Consider the following 24,257-nt stretch of genomic DNA (forward strand, 5'->3'; position numbering starts at 1 on the left):
TGTGCTTGTTGAAAGTGAAAATGAATGATTTTTCCATTTTCAGATGTTTAATAATCCCTGAGGTGATTTTATGGGGGCATTCCAATATATTTCTAATAATCAGAATTTTAAAAATAGAAGTTTTACATTTTGGGTTTGAAATTCTAAAATTCTTTAGTGGGAGAAGGCAGCAAATGCAATGAAAAGATGTAAATCCTGTTTGTTAAAGTTGAATTTTACTGTTTCACAATTGGTCTGATTCTCCCCTTTGTCTCTTGAAGACACAAGATTTAGTTATATATTTACTCCTTCCCCTGTCTCTTGGCTTTCCAGCACCAGATTTTTAGTTCTTTTGAAGGCAAGGATATGTACACTGAGTCTGTTTATAATAATGGGATGTGTTAAGCACTTAGAAAGTTCCAAGCACTCTACTAAGCACTGGGGTATATACAGAAGATATTCAGAGGAACACAGTTGTAGAGTGCTCTGCACACAGAGGGTGCTCAGTAAATGCCACTGATTGACTGATGGATAGATTCTCGTCTCCTGGCAGGCTCTTGAGGAGAGAATGTCTCTGAAGTGAGCATCCTCCCCAGTCCCTGACCAGACAGATTTCCTCTGCCTCCTTGAAAGTGGGAAGAGGAGTATTATAGGAGAGGCAGCAACAACTCTTGGAGTGCCCGCAAGATTTTTAGAAAGAGAAAGTATTCTCAATGTACACTGCTTGGGGTACCCATTAGAACCCAAAGTGAAGAGTCCCATACCTAGGCAGTACCACTTGTGTTGGCTGGGGGGGTGGGGGAGGAGGGAAACTGGTCACTGAAGGTTCCTGCACTGGGCTGTTCCACTTGGAGAAGCAGCGTGGCTCAGTGGAAAGAGCATGGGCTTTGGAGTCAGGGCTCATGAGTTCGAATCCCAGCTCTGCCACTTGTCGGCTGTGTGACTGTGGGCAAGTCACTTAACTTCTCTGTGCCTCAGTTCCCTGATCTGTAAAATGGGGATTAAGACTGTGAGCCCCACGTGGGACAACCTGATTCCCCTATGTTTACCCCAGCACTTAGAACAGTGCTCGGCACATAGTAAGCGCTTAACAAATACCAACATTATTATTATTATTATTACTTGGGGGTTTGGCCAAGGGCGGGGAGGAAACAATTCTCTCTCTTCCCCTCCAGCAACCAGAATGGAACCTCACATTTGGAGAATTTATATGTCATCATATTCAAATTCCAGCAAGACCAGTCTGCCCAGGCTATACCATTCTCAAGAAAGAAGTTGCAATTCCCAACTTTCTCCTCCAAAGATCCTAACATAAGATTTACTCTGTCTTCTCCCGCTTCATTCTTCCTTATTTAGGATTACATATTATATATTTGCTCCACATAAACATGTCACTATCAAACTTTAAGAAAAAAAAACGCATTACAGAGCTCTGGGGGCTGCCTAAGATGAGAATGTTTATATGCTCCGTGATATTAACTGCAGCATTCAACCTCAGGTGACATAAAGCATGCAAAAAAGAACTTTCTGTCAGTTTTATTATTTCTAAAAAGGTTCCCCTTGAAGCAGAAGAGTGACCTTGCTCTACTGAGCTGACATATGCCACTGAATTAATGGCTGTGCTTTGCTGTAGGGAAGCTTACAGAAACATTACAACTCCAAAGGCTGAATGTACGGTGACCATTAATCAGCAGGCCCCAAATCATGCATCAAACATGCTCATTTAAAAGTAGTAAAAACTCTTTTTAAAAAAAAAACTTTTTCAGAATTAGCTTATTGTTTGTCATTACAGGCGTTCAAGGATAAGGCTGCATGACTAAAATATACTTTGGGGAGACCTTTAAAAAGGTGATTATGTTTTCAGAGGCAGAGCTAGCGTGGAGGACATTGCAGGGCAGCAGAGAAAATGTTCTCGATGAGTTGGTGGGATAGTTCAGCTGATGGATCGAGCTTTGCCTTTTTGTTTTGTCATATTCTCACCTTATTTTACTATGTTTTCAGGGTTGTATTTAGCCATAAATGATTCCCTGTGTTTTGCATATCACCTGGAAATGGAAAATCCCTAGGTTTAATCTCTAAGTAAGTTCCTGGGATACGTGTAGCGCTGGGTTATATTGCTTTGTTTCAGGATAGGCATTCGTTAAATTGTAGTTAAAAAAAAGTAAGTGGAAAATTCTTCTCTCTCCTTACCACTTCCCTATGGACTCATGGAACCGCAGGATCAGATTTGAAATCCTGTGAGATCTTCCCTAATTTTATCCCAGGTTTTGCATACTTAAAAGTATACATATTTTATGTCTCAGAATCCACTTATGATGTAGGGCTACTTCTAAGCACAGGTCTTGTGTGGTGTGCATTTAAACAACTTGGTTAAAATTATCTAATTACCTATTGGCTATTTCTTACATTTTACATAATTTATCAAAACTGTATGTTACAGTGTTAAAGTGTAACCTAAAATGACATGATGGACACAGAATACATTTCGTTTACTGATAATTTGCATCACATCGCTGCAAAGGAAAGTGACGAAATCAAAGTAATAATTAGGAGAGAAAATGCTATATAAGTCCTAAGGAATTTGATTTTTAAAGTTATTTTCTGCATTAAGGCCATCTTTAATATAGCCTCAGAGTTCATCCTCCTCCTTATCATTGCATCATGTTTTTGTCTCTATTGCAAGAAGCGTTTAGGTTTGGTACAACAGGCTTTATGGGTAAAGCAGACTGTAAACTCATTATGGGCAGGGTATATGTCTGCTCATTTTGTTGTATTGCACTCTCCCAAGTACTTAGTACAGTGCTCTGCACATAGTAAGTGCTCAATAAATGTGATTCATTCAATAGTATTTATTGAGTGCTTACTATGTGCAGAGCACTGTACTAAGTGCTTGGAATATACAATTTGGCAACAGATAGAGATAATCCCTGCCCAGTGACGGGGCAATTGATCTATATGTGTTTACAAATTCCTTTTCCCTTGAGGTCCTTCAGAGCTGACCTCACGTGCCTATCAAAACCATAGTCAATCATATTTATTGAGCGCTAACTGTGCGCAGAGCACTGTACTAAGCATTTGGGAGAGTACACTATAACAATAAACAGACACAGTCCCAGCTTATAACGAGCTCCTTGTACACGTGGCAATGAACTGAATGCCAAGCTAAATACGCAGGGGCCAGCTTTTCATTTTGACTCTAGGGATGAGAAGGGGGAGGGCTAATCCCGGCTCTCCCAACTGCTGGCTGTGTGACTTTGGATATGTCACTGAACTTCTCTGAGACTGTTTCTTCATCTGTAAAACAGAAATTCAATACCTGTACTCCCTCCTACTTAGACTGGAAGCCCCATGAGGGACGGGGACTCTTTCCAGCCTGATTATTTTTAATGTTGGACATGTAGTAAGCACTTAACAAATACTACAGTTATTGTTATTATTGTTGTTTTGGTGGGGGAGCAAAGAGGAAGAGCTATGAGAATGGCAGGCAGCACCAAGCACTTCAGCCTGACTTGAAGTCTTTTCATCCCCATTCACAAACTCTCAAGTCTTAATAATAATTATGGTACTTGTTAAGCACTTACTATGTGCCACACACTATTTTTTAAGAACTGGGGCAGATACCAATTAATCAGGTTGGACACAGTCCCCATCCCACTTGGGGCTCACACTCTTACTCCCCATTTTACAGCCACTTTAGGCCCAGAGAAGTGAAGTGACTTGTCCAAGGTCACACAGCAGGCAAGTGGCATACCTGGGATTAGAATAATAATAATAACTGTGGCATTTAAGTGCTTACTATGTGCCAGGCACTGTATTAAGTGCTGGGGTGGATACAAGCAAATTGCATTGTACATAATCCCTGTCCCACGTGAGGCTCACCGTCTCAGTCCCCATTTTACAGATGAGGTTACTGAAGCACAGAGAAGTGAAGGCCTTACAGCAAACGAGTGGCGGAGTTGGGATTAGAACCCATGACCTTTTGACTCCAAGGTCCATGTTCTATCCATTCATTCATTCAGTAGTATTTATTGAGTGCTTACTATGTGCAGAGCACTGTACTAAGTGCTTGGCATGTACAAATTGGTAACAGATACAGTCCCTGCCCTTTGACGGGCTTACAGTCTAATGGGGAGACGGACAGAAAAGAACAATAACAAAAAATAGAATCAAGGGGATGAAAAATAGAATCAACTGCTTCCCTAAGCACTACTTAAGTGCTTAGCATATGCTATGCTATGTATTAAACACTAAGTGCTTATTAAGTATTTTTACTACTACTACTAGGAACTGCTCCCTCACTATAGTGTTTGGACATTTAAAAAGTTACTGGGTGATGGCAAGTAACTGAACTTCACGAGAAGCAAATTGTTCTATGAACTGACAGAAAGTATTTTTAAGTAAAAATAACAAATACAATCTATTTGTTCTTAATAAAAGAGAAAGGAATTCTCCATTTAAGCACAGCAACCATAAGACTGTGAATTATAGCACCAATTAAGACCTGAGTTCCACATTATGCCTTTCATTATAGGTAATAGCAATTAACCAAGTCGAAATATGAGGAACAACAGGAAACATTAAATATCAGAGCTTTATCAGTCAATTGATTGTATTTGAGTGCCTGTTTCACACAAAATTAATCTTTAATTCTTAGCATTACATTTTTTTATTGACTTTACTGTTTTATACAAAACATGATTATGTTACTCTCTATAAGATCTCCTTTTGGAGAGTTTTATATATTTAGGCCATCTGATTTCAATGCATAGGAAAGATAGGTCATATTGGTATGGTCTCTAAAAGTAGAAACTTAGAATGGAAACTCTGACAGAACATAGAGCAGGGTAAACAGGTGTCTCTGTATCATGATGATACAATCCTCTATCTTCACAATGGTGAAGACTGAATCGAAATGGCTTCCTTTAGAGATTCTGAAGTGATACATAAAACACATTGATGCAGAAAGATAACGCTACTTAACTTCTGTTTGAAGAAGCAAGGTGGGGGCTTTCAGATGGTCCTTTAACATGCACGGCATGTTGAATTAAGCTATGTTCCACTGTAAAAGTCTAGGTCTTGTTGGCAATGCCACCCGCCTCCTCCCTTCCCCTCCCTTCAACTTCCACTACCTTTTTCCTCACCACCTAATGTTGTAATTATTTAGTAGATTTTTTTTACAAGTGAATTAAATTACTTTCCCACTTGTTAAAAAAAAAAATCACAGTCCCCAGTTTGGTAGGAACCATAAGAACTGTGGCTGCTTTGGAATAGCCTCTCTCGACTAGGTATTTTCACACTTCCTTCAGATGCTCAAAGGGACTAAGTTTACAGCAGAAGGTCAATTCTGATGAGTTCGTTCTTGGTCAGGTTTGAGTATGCAGAATTTAAAAAGAGAGGAGAGGATTTCAACTGGAGGGTCTGAGAAATAATCCCCATTTTTCTCACTACATTTCAAAGAACTACAGATCAGATCTGACTCACAAAGTTTTCCCTCATGAAATGAAGTTTGAAATTTTTTTCCACACCAGTCCTTTTGGGGATGGGGCCATTTGGCATTCGTCATCTCTTCGATGGACATTCAATGGATGGGCTCTTGTTATTTGGTTTAAAAAAAAAAGGAAGAAAATGAAAGCATTTTGACAAATTGTGTCAAAAACATTACTCCCATTTCCAAAGAAGGCTTTCTCTCTGCTCTCAGAGTTTGTAAAATTCAGAAATGTATTTTATTGACTCATTCTTGTATGAGGGACCTCTGTTCAACTAGATCAAATCTGCTGTCCTGCTTAGGTCCATTTTTGATATAGCCCCTTTAGACCCCCACAGCTGTTGGATTGAGACCCCCTGGCTTGCTTCATATCAGCTCTCTGAGAAGACTTGAAGAGTTTCCAGTCAGGCCTGGAAACACCCAGTGGTGGCTTTCTGGATTGTTGGTTCTTTGAAGCCTGGTTCACCTCAGGATCCTCCCCCACTAATATCCCTGATGCATTTTCTTCTGAAAAATCAACACCTATGGATGTAAAAATTGCTGGAAGATAAGCATAAATTTGGGTGTTAAATGGGAAAGAAAAACAAGTGATTGCAACATGTTATGAACCTCAACCCACTGCCTTGTCCACCAGCCAGTAATTTTGAATGGTATATTGCTGATAGCCTTGTTTCTTTAGCCCAGAATTGAAGGTATTAATCATAGAGATGCATTTTAGGTGGCTTTTCCTTGGGGAAGGAGGGTCTGAAAATTTCAGTTTGTGAATGTTCACATTTTGCCAGAGAGAATTCCTAATAATTGCTTTATGAACTATTACTTCCTAAATGAAATTATACTTCTTGGTTCCTCATGTTTCTTATTCTGATTATGCCAACAGGATCTTTAACCATATAAACATACTTAGGAGTTATGTTTAAGGGCCTGAAGTAAAAGAGATGATTGAGGAGTGATTCAAAACTTGTATGGGAGGAAAAGACCTGTGGACCAGACAGTTAACTATAAGTACCAGCACTTAAATGTTATAAGTTATAAACCAACATAGTGCTGGATGTATAAATGGGATTTTCCTGTGAAAGAACCAGGTAGTCTCCTTCTACCATACTTTGCTCCAGACAGACTCTTGACTGATAGAGTTTAGGTCTAGTTTTGCCTGGAGTGGGTTCAGAGATGAACGGGTTTGAAAACATGTCCTATGGGGAAAAGTTAAAAAAAATTAGGTGGTTCTCTAGTCTGTAAGATCATTGTGGGCAGGGAAAGTGTCTAACTCTGTTACATTGTACTCTCTCAAGAACTTAATACAGTGCTCTGCACACAGTAAGCACTCAATAAATATTGATTAATTTTTCAGGCTGGAGAAGAGCAGGCTAAGGGTTGACTTAATAACCATCTTTATATATGATGGATAGGCAAGTTGGTCTCCCTGTCCACTTGAGGGCGAGAGGAAATAAGATTAATTTAAAGCAAGGGAGATTTTAGTTGGGACATAAAGAACGAAGTGATGAAACACTGGAAGAGGCCATCGAGGGAGGTTGAGGAGTTTCTCTGCCCAGAGTCCTTCAGGAATAGAATAAGCATCTGCCTGTCCTGAGTGGTCCTGGGTAACTATTCATATGCCTGGTGGTGGGCACTGGACCCAGTGACCTCTTAAGATCCCTTCCTGATCAGTGAATCTATAACTCCAACTATTCATATCCCCAGTATTCCCTGTGACTGTTTGGGTAGTACTAAGGAAATGCAACCCAAATTAATGCTGAATGGCGTATGCTACCATAAATGTAAGTCACTCCTTGGTAGTGAGTTGGGTAGTTAGAGATGGGTATTTTTTTTTTTTTTAGAAAGTGAATTAACTGGCCTCTTGTCATTTGGGGCTTTAGGAACCTCCCTAAACACTCAACTTAATACCAGGAGTAATTTAGACAAGGTGGAGAACAGAAACAAATATGATTTTTCTAAGTCTCATTCAATTTTGGTTTGATTCAATTTATACTGTACTCTCCCAAGTGTTTAGTATAATGCTCTGCACACAGTAAGCACTCAATAAATATGATTGATGCCATTTCAATCAAACGATTGAACCCCCCCCAGATTGAGATGGTTGTTCATGTATTATTTTTTGCAGACACAAGAGCTTGAATTTCTAAATATCGGTGTTTCTCTGAAAAAAAAAAACCCCAAAAAACCCAAAACCAAACAGTAAACAGGTGCTCCAGCAACGTAAACAGTGAGCAGGAGAGCTAACACCAAGACTAGGAAAAGTGAGGAAGTGAAGGAGAGGTTTTTTGTAAAACTTGCCCAGCTCTGGCTACTCTCCAACAGCTACTCTATGTCTCAAGAATAATAATAATAATAATAATAATAATGGTATTTGTTAAGCACTTACTATGTGCAGGCACTGTACTGAGTGCTCAGGTGAATACAGGAAAATCGAGTTGGACACAGTCCCTTGTCCCACGTGGGGCTCGCAGTCTCAATCCCCATTTTACAGATGAGGTTACTGAGGCACAGAGAAGTTAAGTGATTGCCTTAGGTCACACAGCAGATAAGTGGAAGAGCCGGGGTTAGAAACCAAACCTTCAGAACACTGTACTAAGCACTTGGGAGAGTGCAGTACGACAAAGAGAGCAGTCACTTTCTCATCCCACGGTAAGCTTAGGGTCTAGATGGGGAGATAGACAGTAATAATATATACTTTATAGATAGGGTACATAAGGGCTATGGTTCCGAGGGTGGGGCCAATGTCAAATCCTCAAAGGTCACAGATCAAGGTACAGAGGTGATGGAGAAGGGAGAGGAAGCCCAGGAAAAGAGGGTTTAGTTGGGGAAGGGTTCTTGGAGGAGATGGACTTTAATAATACTTTGAAGGTAGGAAGAGTGAAGTTCTGATGCATATGGAGTGGGAAGGGAGTTCCAGGCCAGAGAGAGGGTGTGGGAAAGAGATCAGTGGTAAGGATGAGATCGGGGCACAATGAGTAAGCTGGTGCTAGAGGCACCAAGTGTACAGGCTGGGCTGTAACAGAAGTTCAGTGAGGTAAAGTAGAAGGAGGAGAGCTGATTGTTTTAAAGCCTGTGGTAAGGAATTTTAATTTGATGTGCAGGTGGATGGGCAGCTATTGGAGATTCTTGAGGAGTGGGGAGATGTGGACTAAACTTTTTTTCTTAGGAAATTGATCCATGCAGCAGAGTGAAGTTTGGACTGGAGTGAGGAGAGACTGGAGGGAAGGAGGTCAGTGAAGAGGCAGATGCAGTAGACAAGGCAGGATAGGATAAGTACTTGGATCAGAGTACTAGCAGTTAGGATGGAGAGAAGAGTGCAAATTTTAGCAAAGTCGTGAAGGTGAAACTGACAGGATTTGGTGACAGGTTGAAAATATGGGTTAACTGATAGAGATGAGTCAAGGCTTTCAACAAGGTTATGGGGTTTGTGAGATATGGAGGACAGTGGTATAGTCTGTAGTGACAGGAAAGATGAGGGAGGAAAGCGTTTGGGTGGGAAAATAAGCAGTTCTGTTTTGGACGTGCTAAATTTGGGGTGTCGGTGGGATAGATAGGTTGAAATGTCCTGGAAGCAGGAAGAAATGTGAGACAGGAGAGAGAAGTCAAGAGATGTAGATTTGGGAATCCTCCACATCGAGATGATAGCTACAGCCAGGGGAGCGAATGGGTTCTTCAAGGAACTGGGCGTGTTTACCATCTGTGTCTCCCTTCCCCCCACCCCCGCTCTCCCACCTAGGCAAAGCCCCCAGGTTAAGCAACCCAAACCTCTTTTTTAGGTAGAAAAAAAATATCAGTATCACTACAACACATACACACTTCTTAGTGTTTTTACTAACAACCCAACTCCCTGTAAAGTTAAACCTAATGAGTCTTGTGCTTTTAATCTCGCTTCTGAAAATAAATGAAACATTTTCTTCCCCCTGGACCAAAATTTGCCTTAGAAGCTTTTCTTAACCTGGTAATAAGGCCTGATTATTACTCCTCTGACTTTGCAAAAAAAGTGTTCTCAGACAGCAATGTGATGAGTGACACTCCCCAAAGTAATAGTCCTTTTCCCCTCATAGCCCTCAACTCCTAAATCTGCTTTTCTTCATCGATATAATGGGGTTGAATTCATTTTAAAAGGTGGTAGCTATTGATTACTTAATGGAAGGAACTAGTATAGAGAACTGCTGAAACAGCCGTATTTCGTGTTCTCTTGTGCAACATGGCCCATTATCTAGAACAGTGGAAACCATCCTGTAACCCGCATTAATATTTAATAGCTACGAGCCAACATTGATGTGTACTACAGAATATCCGCCGGCTTCTGCTCCTATAGGACCTGCAGCTCTTTCAAAGGATTTGGGAAAGGAAGAACTGATTTCCCTGTGCTCAAGGGGTTTGTGACTGAGGAGAGCAGCAGTAAACAAATTCTCCCCCATGCACTTTGAGAGCTTCTGCAGCACAGTCAATACTTTGAAGCGCGGTTATTCTACCTCGGCATCCTGAATTGATTAAATTCTACAGAAAGCCACTTTCTGTTAGAGATTCCCCGACAGGAAAATCCTCTGCATTTTCCCAACATCGTTCTGAGGTTTAGACTCTCTCCATCCTAATCCCTTTCCCTGACTTGATGGCCGAAATCCACTGGTGAGGGGCAGAAGGGATGAACCCATGGTTGGTGTTAATTCTGGGTAAGGCAAGCTTAACCCTCGGGTTTGCCTCATATATCACCCAGTCTAAGGAATTTACCCCGCCTTCCACATCAGACTGTTTTAACCCCAGCTCATGGTCAGGGAAAATTGGCATTTTAAGGATTGCTGGGAGTCCTGCAGTGAGCTGGAAATGCTCAATGAGAACTGAATCAGAGTTAGGTGGGATAAGATGAGAAGCAGTGTGGCCTGATGGATAGTGCATGGGCCTGAGAGTCAGGAGGACCTGGGTTTTAGTCCCGGCTCCCCCACTTGTCTGCTGGGTGACCTTGGGCAAGTCACTTCACTTCTCTGGGCCTCATTTACCTAATCTGTAAAATGGAGATTGACTGGCAGCCCCATGTGGGACAGGGACTGTGTCCTACCCAATTTGCTTGTATCCACCCAGTGTTTAGTACGGTGCCTGGCACTTTGTAAGCACTTAAATGCCACTAAGCATGGTATAATGGATAAAGGACGGGCCTGGGAGTCAGAAGGTCATGGGTTCTAATCCCAGCTCTGCCACTTGTCTGCTGTGTGACCTTGGGCAAGTAATTTCACTTCTCTGTGCCTCAGTTACTTCACCTGTAAAATGGGGATTGAGACTGTGAGCCCCATGTGGACTTGGTCCAACTCAGTTGGCTTGTATCCACCCCAGTGCTTAATACAGTGCAGGCACAATGATTTATTATTATTGCATTATTAGTAGTGGTATCATTATTTGGGGCGGAGACTATTGATTTCCAGGACTGGCTGAAAACTATTCAGAATTATATTTTGCCCATTTCTTCTGTAGTTTTACTTAAGTCAAAACATTTAAAAAGGACTCAGTGACAAAGAGGACTCTAGCTAAGTTTTTTTAATTATCGTTATTAATGCTAATTATAACAATGATAATTTTGGAATTTAAGTGCTTTTTAAGTAATAAAACTGTACTAAGCTTTGGGATAGATACTCCTGACCTCCCTGTCTCCTGTCAATCCCCACTGCAGTCCATACTTCCCTCTGCTGCCTGGATCATTTATTTTTTTAAAAAAAGTTCAGTCCACATCTCCCCACTCCAGAAGAATGTCCAGCAGTTGACCATTCTCCTCTGTATTAAACAGAACCGCCTTTTCATCAGCTTTAAAGCATTCAATCCCCTCGCCACCTCCTACCTTATTCCTACTACAACCCAACCTGCACACCTTGCTCCTCTAGCACCAGCTGGCTCACTGTGTCTCTATCTCATCTATCTCACAGCCAACCCCTTTCCCACATCCTCCCACTGGCCCAGAGCTCTCTCCCCCTTCATATACCTCAGACCATCACTCTACTCACCCTTTAAGCCTTATTCAAGTTATATGTCATCCAAAAAACCTTTCCCAGTTATGCCCTTTTTCCCCCAGTTCCTTCTTCAGTCTGCATCTCCTGTGCAGTTGAAACTGTACCCTCATAACATTCAGGTAAAATACTCACATAATACAACTGGATAATTTAAACCAAGGCAAAAAGGATATTTTTTATCCTTATATCTTATTCCTTTTGTTCACTTTGTGATGAAGGCATTCACTAAGATTGGTAGAAGTGAGTGAAAATTTCTGGCTAAAATACACAAGGGACTGTGCTTGTATTTGCAGTGTTTGTCTAGCTTCAGAGCCCAGTTCAATCTCTAAGGGTTGAATCCCCCATCCTATCAATCATAATATTTATTGAATACTATCTCTGGGAAGAGAACTATAATATTCATTCAGTCGTATTTATTGAGCGCTTTCTGTGTGCAGAGCACAGTACTAAGCGCTTGGAATGTACAATTCAGCAACAATTCCGTATTAAATAGCTTGTAGACTACAATAGAGTTAGTATACATGATCTGTGCCCTCAAGGAGCTTAGTAACTATCAAATAAGACACTATAGTCCAGTCTTCAGATGGGCACCAAACAAAAATAGATTGAAGCTCCTTGAAGGGGAGAGAATTGTATTGAACTCATCCAAGTCCTTATTACAGTGCTCTGCGTATAGGTGACATTCAGTGCTATTGACTGATTGAAAAGCAGAACAATCCATCTAGGAGGCTGGGTATGTGTCACAACTAATAGAAGCCCCCACAAATGATCTGGATAACTGAAATCTAAATCTAAAATGGGTGAACCAGCCCACAATCTCATATGAAAAATCTGTTTCCCCCAGAAAGATCCAGAAGGTTGATGCTCAAGGGTCTTTTGGGCATTATCTAGCTATTTTAGGAACTTCAGTACAATGTGGAATTTGAGGCATTAAACTGTTAGGTTAACTTTTAGTTCTGAAAGGGGATTTGGGGGCCCTGGAACAGAGAAGTTGGTAAAGTCATGGCACTGGGGGGGAATCCCTGGGAAAGATGATTTCCAGCCACCTTCTGGGTGCTAGATACAAGGTGATGTCCAGCTGTAGGATGACAAGTAGTGCACATCAGGCTTGGGATAAAACCCTTTTCAAACCTCAGCTGCATCTCCCTTTGGAGACGCAATGTGGGCTAGTTGAAAGAGTATCTTGTTCTAATTCTCATTAGGGACCTGGGTTCTAATTCTAACTCTACAACTTGTTTGCTGTGTAGCCTTTGGGCAAGGCACTTAACTTCTCTGTACTTCAGTTTCCTTATCTGTAAACTGTATTGCACTGTACCAACTGTCTTATACTGCACCTTCCTAAATGCTTAGTACAGTGCTCTCCACACAGTTAAATTCTCAGTAAATACCACTGAAGGATTGTAAAATGGAAATTACATCCTACTGCCTTTTAGTTGCACTGTGAGCCACATGGGGAATAGAGGCTATGCCCAACCTGATTATCTCATATGAATCCCAGCACTTAGTACATTGTTTGGAATAAACACTTAACAAGTACCATAATCATTATTATTATTATCCAGAGAAGATTTTCTTAAAAAAATCCACAAAAAAACCAGAAAGCCAGTTTCTGAGTCAGTGCTGCACTGAGTCAAGAGCAAAAACCAGAATTAGGCTCCTTAGTGATGAGTCTTAGAGGGTGAAATCCATTTTGATCATTGTTTCCAGTTTTTCTGGCTTATTTACAAGGTCTTGAGTCATTTCTGACATTCAGCAGGGTCTGGCTAACCAGAACTCATGTGGCAAAGAGATCTGCTGTCCCTATACCCCCAAATGGAGGCTTATAACCAAACCTCTCCAGACACAGGACACAGAACTGGGGTGATTGGGGGTGGGAGACAGGTTTTTTAATGGGGTGAATTGTAGGTTCCCTTCCCTGACCTTGGAGAGCATCTGGGGTCTTCAGAGGCCTCTGCCAACATTTCCCACAGTCCCTATTCCTTTTCAAAGCTATGGGCCCGAGTGGGATGAGGTATGGGCCAAACCTGCCCCCCTCAAGAGCAGCAGTTTTAATGAGACATTACATTAGATTTGGGAGCTACAGAGGGAACTTAGTGACCTGTGGCAAGTATGGGCAGGAATCTGGGTTTTTAAAGGGGTGTTGTCCAGTCAGGGAATCAGCTGAGAATCAGAACAGTGTGCTAAAGGAGCAGCCATTTTCAAGTTTTGGCTGAAAGCTGTGAGTCTGGGTCCAACTAGCTGGGAAGGAGGGAGAAGGCTGGACCCAGCTAGAGGCTTAGTAGGTGGTATGAGGGAAGCTGGACACCCTTCCTCCCCCCTCAAATGATTATCCAATCTCTAGGCTCTCTATTTTAGGCAATTGTGCAAGTTGGACAACCTGTACTTTCACAACTCAACCAGTTATTTTTCATTTCAACTGGTGTGTAAGTTATCTGAGCCTCAGTTTTCTGTTCTTTAAAATGGAGCAACCTTACCTGCCCCTCCCAACCACCCTAACAGGAGAATGTGAGGAAAAATGTGGTAAATGAGGGGGACACACATTAAGGGGAAGATGGTGCTATGTGAAGTCCAGGTGATGGTATTATTCTTATGATATCATGGCTGTCCTGTAGCTTCCATTTTCAAATGTTCTAAAGGGTTTGTTTTTTCTTGCCTTTAACTTTCCCTGAGACCCTGGCCAATTCATTTATGACTCAAGGCCCATGGACCTGATTCTTGGTCACATTAAAGCAAATAGCTCTCACAGAGCATGCAGAAGGCTTTAATCCTCCTGTAACTTAACATGTTGCTTCCACAATAGCAGACTCCAGGTTGACGAGTTTGCAATGTTAAGCTCAGGGGAGTAGCAAAATAAACTTGGCTTACCTTCATGCCTCCTCCGTGCCAAAATAAGACTTACAGTTTGACATGTGTGAGTTTATTATGTCTCTAAACCGCGTTCTTTGTTTACAAGGAACATCTCATTGACTGAGACCCAGCTGTCCGAGCCTGTAGACTGCATAATGGTCCCTTATAGAAACAAGGCAGGTGTGGGTCTTCTCATGTTCCTTTCTGAGGGCAAATGTCCTTCACCTGCCAGCCTCAAATAGCAAAATTAGCTCACTCTAATTAAACAGTTAAAATAATTTATCTGATTCTCACTCCCATGCACTGAAGACTTCAGCATTACCCATACAGAAGAATTGTACTTGCTGGATGTGTTGTGTTGACGATGATTATGATTCCATTTGTCTCAAGTAAAGACAACAACGCTCTGCACATAGTAAGCGCTTAATACGATTGAATGAATGAATCTTTGTTCCTCTCATTTTCAGGAGCTTAATGCCTCCAGCCTAAGAGCTCTGTTAAATGATGGGATTGGTGGGAAAGGAAGGATTATGGTGGCAGGGGAGCCAGATGGAGCCGGCCCAATGGGGTATGGGGAAAGGAGAGGGATTTGGACCGGATGGAGATCAAGCTGGGGCCAAACCTGGTTCTCCTGGCCTCTCCATGGATCCCTCTCCACCCAAATGAGTGGATAGAATGGATAGAATGGATAGTGGATCGAGCATGGGCCTGGGAATTAAAAGGACCTGAGTTCTAATCCCTGTTCCACCATACATCTGCTGTGTGACCTTGGGCAAGTTGCTTAACTTCTCTGAGCCTCAGTTACCTCATCTGTAAAATGGGGATTAAGACTGTATCCAACCTGATTACCCAAGTTCTTAGAACATTGCTTGATACAAAATGAGCGCTTAGCAAGTACCATAATAATAATGGTTATTATTATTATTATTGTTAGCAGTAATAATAATAAAATGAGACCATCCCATTAGAAGGTTAGCTTCTTAAGGATGGGTGTTTTTCTTTTGTTGCATTTTTCTAGAACTTGGTACAATCTATTGCCTTGTAGGTAGTCAATAATGCCAATTAATACTAGTAGTACTGATATATATTAAGCGCTTAGGTGCCAAGCACTGTGCTCATTGCTGATGTAAGACAATTAGGTCAGACACAGTCCCTGTCCCAGCACTCCTCCCTGAAACTTCTCCAAGAAGACTCTCTCCCCAGTCTATCGGCTCCTGCTCAGGGAAAGCAACCGGATATATGGTGATTGGTCAGGAACTCTTAATGTTTGCAAAGAAGTTTCTCATCAACTAGCTTCCTTGTTTTGCAATCAGAGTAGATCTGACTCTCTCAGTATCGAAAGCAGATGCTGATGCTAAGATGTGAAATTGACATTTGTTTTCCTTTATTTATAGCGCAGCAGCAGTTTTGGGAATTTTGACCGGTTTAGGAATCACTCAGTCTCCAAACCAGATGATTCACCTGAGGTTAGTATGTCAAAAGGAATCTATTCCTTTCATTGGTTTGTTTGATGAGCGTCAAGCACTTAACCTAGTCATTTGAAAATTCAGAGTCACTGGGGTTAAAATGTCTGTGATGAGTTCAAAAAGATAAGTTCCCATTAATGAGTGTGAAAACTTTAGTCTTTCGAGCAGGCATGCAGTCCAAGCAGTTGAAACCCAGAACAGAACTACAGTGTATGTTAAATGAGAAGGTCAGAGAACACTGAGATTCTGGAATGATTTGGAAGGATACATTGAGGGTGTAAGCAAAATCTTGAAGGTGGGGAAGAAAAAAGAAGAAAGAATTCACTGATTGATGTTCACAATATCATGTAATTCCTCAATTCTGCATTTTCTCAAGTTTATTTGAAACAATCATTTAAGCCTCATTATCTTTGTAAAAGAACTTGACAATAGAGTCTAGAATGTAGGGATTAATCAAGTGCATACTATTTTGTACTGTAGAGTTTGACTTCTCACATTTCTGTATTTTAGAGTAGGGAACGGAAAGCCTTTATATACCTGGGCCCAGGACCTTTTATTGCATTGTTGTAACTTAGTGCTTATGCCATTGTAATGCACCAAACCCTCACTTAGAAGTTTGGGAGAAATAATGCTCTTTCCAAAGTTCTATCTTGCAATACCTTTTAAGCCCTGGAAAAATTGAGTTTAATACTTCCAAACCCACAATCGTAATTTTCCATTGATTCATTAGAAGGGTTAAAATCAAAGACTGTCAAAAAGTCTTAGAAGTATCTGCATAGCTATTCCACCACACCCCCTTAAAAATACATTTCTAATATTAACTACAGTAAATTAAATTCTTCAAATGTCAAAGAGTTTAATCTTAGTTCAAGGCATTTTACTGAAAGATGTCAAGTATAGCTCAACCTTTTAAGAAATGATATTCACCTTAAGTGTACAGAATCTGAAATTTCCCAGTCTCTTACTAACCATCCTTTCCCATTTTCAGTCTGTAAATCTCCTGGTCATGAATTTGGTGGCTGTAGTATTATTCGGATTTATTGAGAACCCACTGGGGACAATGCACTGTCCTAGGGATTTTAAGAAGTATAAAACAAGCAAGCATTTCCTGCCATTAAGGAGATTCTCCTATTAATAGGTGAACTCAACTGGCCTGGGGAAAAGAGCGTGGACCTGGGGTCAAAGGACCTGGGTTCTAATCCCTGTTCTAATTTCTGCTGTGTGACCTTGGGGAAGTCATTTAACTTTTATGTGCCTCAGTTACCTTACCTGTAAAATGGGGATTAAAATAGTGAGCCCCATGTGGGGCATAGACAACCTTTTTAGCTTGTGGCTACCCCAGCGTTTAGTACAATGTCTGGGATGTCAACACTCAGAAAATACCATTAAAAAAAAAAAAAACTAAGAGAAGCAGCATGATCTAGAGGAAAGAGCATGGGCCTGGGAGTCAGAGGACCTGGGTTCTAATCTCGGCTCTGTCACTTGTCTGCCCTGAGACCTTGGGCAAATCATTCCATTTCTCCGTGCCTCAGTTATCTTATCTGTCCAATAGGAATTAAGACTGTGGGCCCTATGTGGGACAGTGATCAGCTTCTACCACAGCACTTAGTATAACACTTGGCATATGGTAAGTGTTTAACAAATCTGTCTAAATATCTAATTAAAAAGATGAATGTCTGAGTGACCTACTGAGGTGTCTTACTGAACCTGTACAGTTCTTTACAAACTAAGGCTTGATCCAAAACTTTGGTGAGAACAGTTTAGAAAATATGTTGTTTATTATTTTATGCATAGTTGAGGCAAATGTCTAGAGTCAGTAGGCTTGGGTCAGAAGCCCAGTTAGCCCTGCCTCAGGTCAGAGTACACCCCATCTCACCCTTCTGGAGATTTTTTGCCCCCTCCCTCAACTTTGCCCTCTGTTTTTAGTGATGGAGGTACAGGGAGGCTGTGGTGTTGTCATGTTTGTGAGGACCCCTCAATTGTGATTAGCAACCCTAACAGCTGGGAATGATTGGTAAAAGGCAGCAGGCCTGGTTCAGGAACAGCTTCTGCCCAAAGATTTTAGGATCCAGCAAAAATTCAACTAATTGGAACTGTGTGATCTTTAATTCCTTTTAGATATGTGAAGTGGAAGTAATAAATGAAGGAGAACAGCAAGGCCAACATAAAGGAGTTCAGAATGGAGGAAGTTTGGGTAAAAAGATGAGGGCTATTTCCTGGACCATGAAGAAAAGAATGGGTAAGAAGTACATCAAGGCCCTCTCTGAGGAAAAGGTAAGTAGGTCATACAAATCATTTGTGTTTTGCTTCCATATTTTTACATAATTATTGCATTTTTACATAATTTCATCCCATTTATAGAACTAGTTAGTGAGCTGTTCTACATAGTAATCTGTAAGGTATATATTTTTGGTATTCAAAGCTGGAGCTGGGGAAACCATTTTCATTTACTTTCATTGGGATAAACACTAAAAAGATAGGTTCTTTCTCCAAACAGCTGGAATTGGGAAAATTCTTGGGAAATTAGTATTTCTTTTAGAATTCTTCTCTCTTCCTGATCAATTTGAGGCAAGAATATAAACATTATTGTTCACTTTGGTGGGTGAGATGAAAGAACTTTGAAGAAACAATTTATAATTGACTCTAATGTTGTATGCCAAAAGCATCACTGTTCAAATGTATTTATTGTGATATTCAGTAAGTGCTGATTATATGCTAACCATTGTGGTTGATGCAAGATAATCAATTAGGTCTAGTCCCTGTCTTCCCCTGGGGCTCACAATCTAAGAGGGAGAGCAGATATTTTATCTGCATTTTACTGTTGAGGAAATAAAGCTTAGGGAGATTAAGTGATTTGACCAAGGTAATACAGTAGCAGGGTTGCATTTGAACTCTGGTCTCCTGGCTCCCAGTATGGGCTCTTTGTACTGGGTCACACAAAACAGTGATGAACAATTTGAGGCTGTGGAAGATGAGCTGAAATTCTTGGGAATGTTAATGCAGCCCAAGCCATGATAAATTTTCTCCTCTTGCATCTCCAGGAATGCAGTAAGGGCCTACCCACTTTTTCTCACCCACCAAGAACTGCATCAGGAGAAGAGCCTCACATCTCCTCCTTTGCAGTTCCTTGTGACATTTGAGTCCCACAGGGAGTGCCAGAGACCTTGGCATAATTGCACCAGACCAGGCCCCAGGGGTTCCTGGGAGAATATGCTCATTGGCCCCATCCCTAAGCCAACCCCTAATCAGATAGCTGCCCTGGATGCCCTCATTCAAGCAGCATTGTGTGGATGAGAGTAGGGGATAGGAGTATTGTCTCCACTCATGGTGGGGGGGCAATGCAGAGGAAACCTAGGTATCTTCCTATGACTTGTCTAAAAGCTAACCTCCCTCTCCCTATGAAGTCAATCAATGGCTTACTGAGTGTTTAAGCAATTGGGAGAATACAGTGCAGTAAACAGACATGACCTGGGCCTCAAGGAACTTAAATTGAGTAGGGGAGAAGTAGAGTGTGGAGTGGAGGGAAAAGTGGGGAAGAGGGAGACAGAGAATAATGCTCAGCAATACTCGGCCCAATTCTGCATTTGGAGCCTGAAGCTACAAGCCATATGCCCTCCCAAGTGCAGAGGAGAGAATACTGTCCCACCCAATCCCCTCTTGGAGTCTCTCTTCAAGCCAGTGTCTTCTGCAGTCAGCAGCCTCCTGGCCTCCCCACCTCACTTGTTCAGTCAGAAGAAACAGAAATGACTGATTTTACTTGTCATTTCTGGGCTGGTGCTTTCTGCGAGTCCAAGAAGTTAAGCAAAGTTTTCTTAAAAAGAAACAAAAAAGAAAGGGTCTTCACTACTCAACAAAACATCATTTCAGCAGATTAAGCGTAATTGTCAATAGGCCTTGCCTTTCTCATTAAATACACTCAGCAAGATGATAATGCCAAATTGCAACAGTGCCCCCTCCCACTGACATAGAATTCCATGTTTGTTTCATCTGAAGAGTTTCTCTAAATGGACTGTAAATTGTTCATCTGGGGAAGGGATGCTAAGATTAATGACTGTCATATTTTGTGCTGATATTATTCTAAAGCATTTTCCCAGCAAAGTGCTCCCTGTTTGTTAAATATGTGCGCAAAGTGTTTGTGACCCTTGGAAATCCATTGTTCTGTGTTTTCACCTTTATTGAAGAATGAAGAGGAGGGAGAGGACACTTATTCCTATAGAATCAGTGACCCAGGGGTCGGATTGCATACCGAGGTCTCTCTCAAAGCCAGCGACTCTCTGGATAGCCTCTATAGTGGTCAAAGCTCATCCAGTAAGTATGAAGAAGGTGACAAGTTCTGAAGAAAGGACCTGAGTGGAGGTTAATTAAAAAATAGTGATCTCGCTTAGGAGGAGATGGTTTTATTTATCAGATTAACCGAAGGATTCAGTAATTTGGTAATGAAAGTGTCGAAGGGCTAGGTATGGAGACAACTGTTAGGCTCCACTGTTAAAACCATACATCGTACATTAGCCAGTTCTCCCCAGTGTTTCATAAGCTCACAGGATCTGATTCGGAGATAAAAGATCTTGAATCTAAATCCTCTTCCCCCTCCCCAGTGGCCCCCCCACAGAAAGTTCCATGGTGGATTTAGAAGCAAGGGAGTTATGAAGTCAGTGCTGATTGCTCAATGGCACTATAGTTTCCAACACAAACTATCTTGGAGCCCTAGCAAGGCTTGACTTGGGTGCCATTTTCTGAAAGGGAAACACTCAAATTTAGTCATCTGGCCTGGTGATATCTGAAACAAAACCAACTTTTAGCAGGAGGTTTTCATCATTTGCATAAAGCGGCTCAAATAGTTCAGAGCACAGAATGAATTATCTTCACCACAGATGGGTGGTTAAATACTGCCATCATCCTAGGGGGAAGGAAGGCTCTCGCTCAGTGTGAGCTTTCTTCTTGCCAGCTGCAAAACGTCTGGCTTCCCAGTTACTCCCAAGGATTTCCATTTCCCAACGTCTGGCTACCCAGGATTTCCATTTCCGCTCAAGGATTTCCATTTCCCTACTGATAGTGAAGATGTAGCCTTGGGCAAAAATGAAGAGAAATCTTGACGTTCCTTCTGAAATTTCAGTTTCACATAAATTTATCCCTGGGAAAAACAAACTCCCAAAGATGATGTTTTAAATGACTGAGCGGGTGTTTTATTAATCGGCGAAGGATGTCACTGCCATAAGCCTAGGATAAGATGCCAATTATTTCCACCTAAAACTCTCTGTATTTAAAAACCCTCACCTTTGTTAATTTTGTTCAGATGTTAGCTAGCTGTTCTGTAGCCTATTCCCACGCAGTTGTTTCAGGTTTAGTGCCAAGAGGCACACTGTGTGCTGAGGAGCAGCATGGCCTAGTGGCAAGAGCATGGGCTTGGGAGTCAGAGATCATGGGTTCTAATCCCAGTTTTGCCACTTGTCTGCTGTGTGACTTTGGGCAAGTCACTTAACTTCTCTGTGCCTCAGTTACCTCATCTGTAAAATGGGGCTTGAGACTGTGAGCCCCACATGGGACAATCTGATTACCTTGTATTTACCCCAGCACTTAGAATAGTGCTTGGCACATAGTAGGCGCTTAACAAATTCCATCATTAGTAGTAGTAGTAATAGTGACCCTGTATGAGAAGTAGTCCTTTTGCTCTCTCTCAGGTGGTGTGACGAGCTGTTCTGATGGCACCAGTAACAGAGACAGCCTTCGACTTGACGACGAGGTCCCCTTCACAGGACCATTTTGTGGCCGAGCCAGAGTCCACACAGACTTCACCCCCAGCCCCTATGATACCGACTCCCTCAAAATCAAGGTGAGTGATTATGTCAGCTGTTGCCTGGTTCAGGGGTGATTGTGGTTGGGGAAATGCAGAGATGAGACCTTTGATCACGGATCAGGTGCAGTAATAATAATGTTAATAATTGTGGTATTTGTTAAGCGCTTACTATGTGCCAGTCACTGTATGAAGCGCTGAGGTGAGTACAATTAAATAGGATTGGACACTGTCCCTGTCCCATGTGGGGCTCACAGTCTCAATCCCCATTTTACAGATGAGGTAACTGAGGCTCAGAGAAGTGACCTGACTTGCCCAAGGTCACACAGCAGATCAGTGGCAGACCTGGGATTAGAACCCATGACTTTGTGACTCCCAGGCCCATGCTCTGTCCACCAGGCCACATAGTCAATTGTATTTATTCTGTGCTTACTGTGTGCAGAGCACTGTACTGGCTGCTTGGGAGAATACAGTATCACAAGAAAAAGACACATTCCCTGCCCACAGTGAGCTTACAGTCTAGAGGGGATAGGTCATAAGCAACTGCCTGCGTGGCAGTGGAACTGGTCTTGCTTGGAGCATTTCTGTCCCGTGGCTGTGAATTATCTGATTTGTCCCAGGAAAGAAAGTTTTCCAGCCAGTGTGCTTGCTAGCAAGCAAACTGGGCAAAAACAGGGAGGAAAGTGGCACGATCAAGGCAAAAGGATATGGCTCTGGGAATCAAGAGACCTGACTTCATCCTAGACTTGCTTTATAACCTTGCAAGAATCACCTAACCTCTCTGGGCCTCTCTTCTCATCAGAAATATAAATACTTTCAACTGATGTGGTGCTTTAATTTTTCTCAAGTGTTTGCCCATCAGTTATTTCATTTTAATCCCAACACTTGCCTGGGCGGTAGGAAGAGAAAGTTATTATCTTCATTTTACCAATGAGGAAACTGAGGGATAGGAGGTTTTGAGGGTTGAGAATGAGAGTGAAGAGGCCATGCAATTAACTGAAGGCAAATCTTGGACTAGAATCCAGGTTCCTAGACTCCCAAAGCGCACTGCCTCTCAGAAAAAAGGGTGATGCGAGATAAATCAGTGGTATTAATTAATCATTTATTGTGTGCAGAGCTTGCTTGGGAGAGTACAGTGGCAGAGTCAGTAGGCTCTGCCCACAAGGAGTTTACAGTCTACAGAGAGACATCAAAAGGACATCATGGGTGTGACAGTATTTTGAGAGACAAAAGTGTTATGCCAATGCAAGTCATTATCAATGTGTTATTCATTAAGAAGGGTTTAAGACAGCTTCTTACGACCAAGACTACTGGATTACTGACATCTCTGGGCCAAAGGAGGAAGTTGAAGAGGGTGTGGGGAGAGGGAATTTCAGTTTTGAACTGAAGGGACGATCTAAGGCAGAGAAATGGACAATTTGTAGGGTGCCTTAGGGGTCTCAGGAGAAAGTATCACCTTTAAGATAGATGATTCCCCCCCCAAAAATCTCCCATCCCTCCTGCAACTTCATTATCCTAGGGAAAGGGGATGGACCGGTGGCAGTGACAAAATAGACCCGCTTTTGTCTTGACCCTCTCCCGACTGCCAAGTGGCAGGACTTTACCCGCCCCACCCCCTCAGCTTGACTGTGCTCTTTCACGTGCATTTACATGTGCATTGTGAGAAGCATTCTGGCCTGGTGGATAGAGCATGGGCCTGGGAATCAGAAGGTTAAGGGTTCTAATGCCAACTCTGCCACTTGTCTGCTGGTGACCCTGGGCAAGTAGCTTCACTTCTCTGTGCCTCACTTACCTCATCTGTAAAATGGGAATGTCCAGTCCAATTTGCTTGTATTCCCCCTCTAGCACTTAGTACAGTGCTTGGCACAAAGTAAATGCTTAAAAAATACAATTATTATTGTTATCCTTGCAGGGGAACATTAATATGCCTTGATCAGTCTGTGGGCCCTTATTTAGGAGATAAATGTAACACTATAAGCTTGAAACCATAAATGAGATCTTACCGATGATCATTACTACTCAGGTCATGTTCCCATTAAATGCCTCTGGTATACTCAATTCTCTGGGCTGCCTCTTTGTACGTGTGTATCTGGGAAAGCCTTTAAATAATTTGAGAACCTCCTATTAAATTATAAGCTCCTTGTGGGTAGGGATCATGCCTTCCATCTCTATTGTATTGTCCCGAAGACTATGTACTCTGCACACAGTAGGTGTTCCATAAATACTATTGATTGATTTTTCTCCACCAAGAAGCAAGATGCCTTATTGGTTGAACCTAAGATCTTCGATTGGCTCAGGTAATCTAGAGTATAATTATTCCTAGGATACAATGACAAATACTTTTCTATCACATCCTAAAAGTCTTTAATCTGTTTTTGATCTTCCCCCTCCTTCCCTCCAGAAAGGAGACATTATCGACATTATCTCCAAAACCCCAATGGGAATGTGGACGGGGATGTTGAACAACAAGGTGGGAAACTTCAAATTCATTTATGTGGATATCATTTTGGAGGAAGAAGCCACCCCCAGGAAGATCAGACCTCACCGAAGAAGTAAGAGGGCCAAGCCCAAAACACTGCAGGAGTTCTTGGAGCGCATCCATCTTCAGGTGGGTGAACCCACTAGCCCTTCCATTACCAAGTTTTCTGAACTTCTTTGTCATCTTTCTCTTTGGAGACATTTCAGATGAGGTCTTG

General features: G+C 41.8%; 1 protein-coding gene across 2 annotated transcripts in view; it reads left to right on the forward strand.

Moving 5' to 3' along the window:
- Positions 1–24,257, forward strand: part of SAMSN1 (SAM domain, SH3 domain and nuclear localization signals 1) — a 188,404-nt gene that overhangs the window by 151,047 nt on the left and 13,100 nt on the right. For both annotated transcript variants that reach the window (XM_007669505.3, XM_007669507.4), the window contains 5 exons: positions 15,699–15,770; positions 17,889–18,044; positions 19,952–20,078; positions 21,449–21,600; positions 23,963–24,169. In XM_007669505.3, the coding sequence (XP_007667695.1) occupies positions 15,699–15,770; positions 17,889–18,044; positions 19,952–20,078; positions 21,449–21,600; positions 23,963–24,169 (714 nt within the window). The remainder of the gene's footprint in view (positions 1–15,698; positions 15,771–17,888; positions 18,045–19,951; positions 20,079–21,448; positions 21,601–23,962; positions 24,170–24,257) is intronic.

This window comes from Ornithorhynchus anatinus, chromosome 17, assembly GCF_004115215.2.
Source record: "Ornithorhynchus anatinus isolate Pmale09 chromosome 17, mOrnAna1.pri.v4, whole genome shotgun sequence".
Taxonomy (NCBI): domain Eukaryota; kingdom Metazoa; phylum Chordata; class Mammalia; order Monotremata; family Ornithorhynchidae; genus Ornithorhynchus; species Ornithorhynchus anatinus.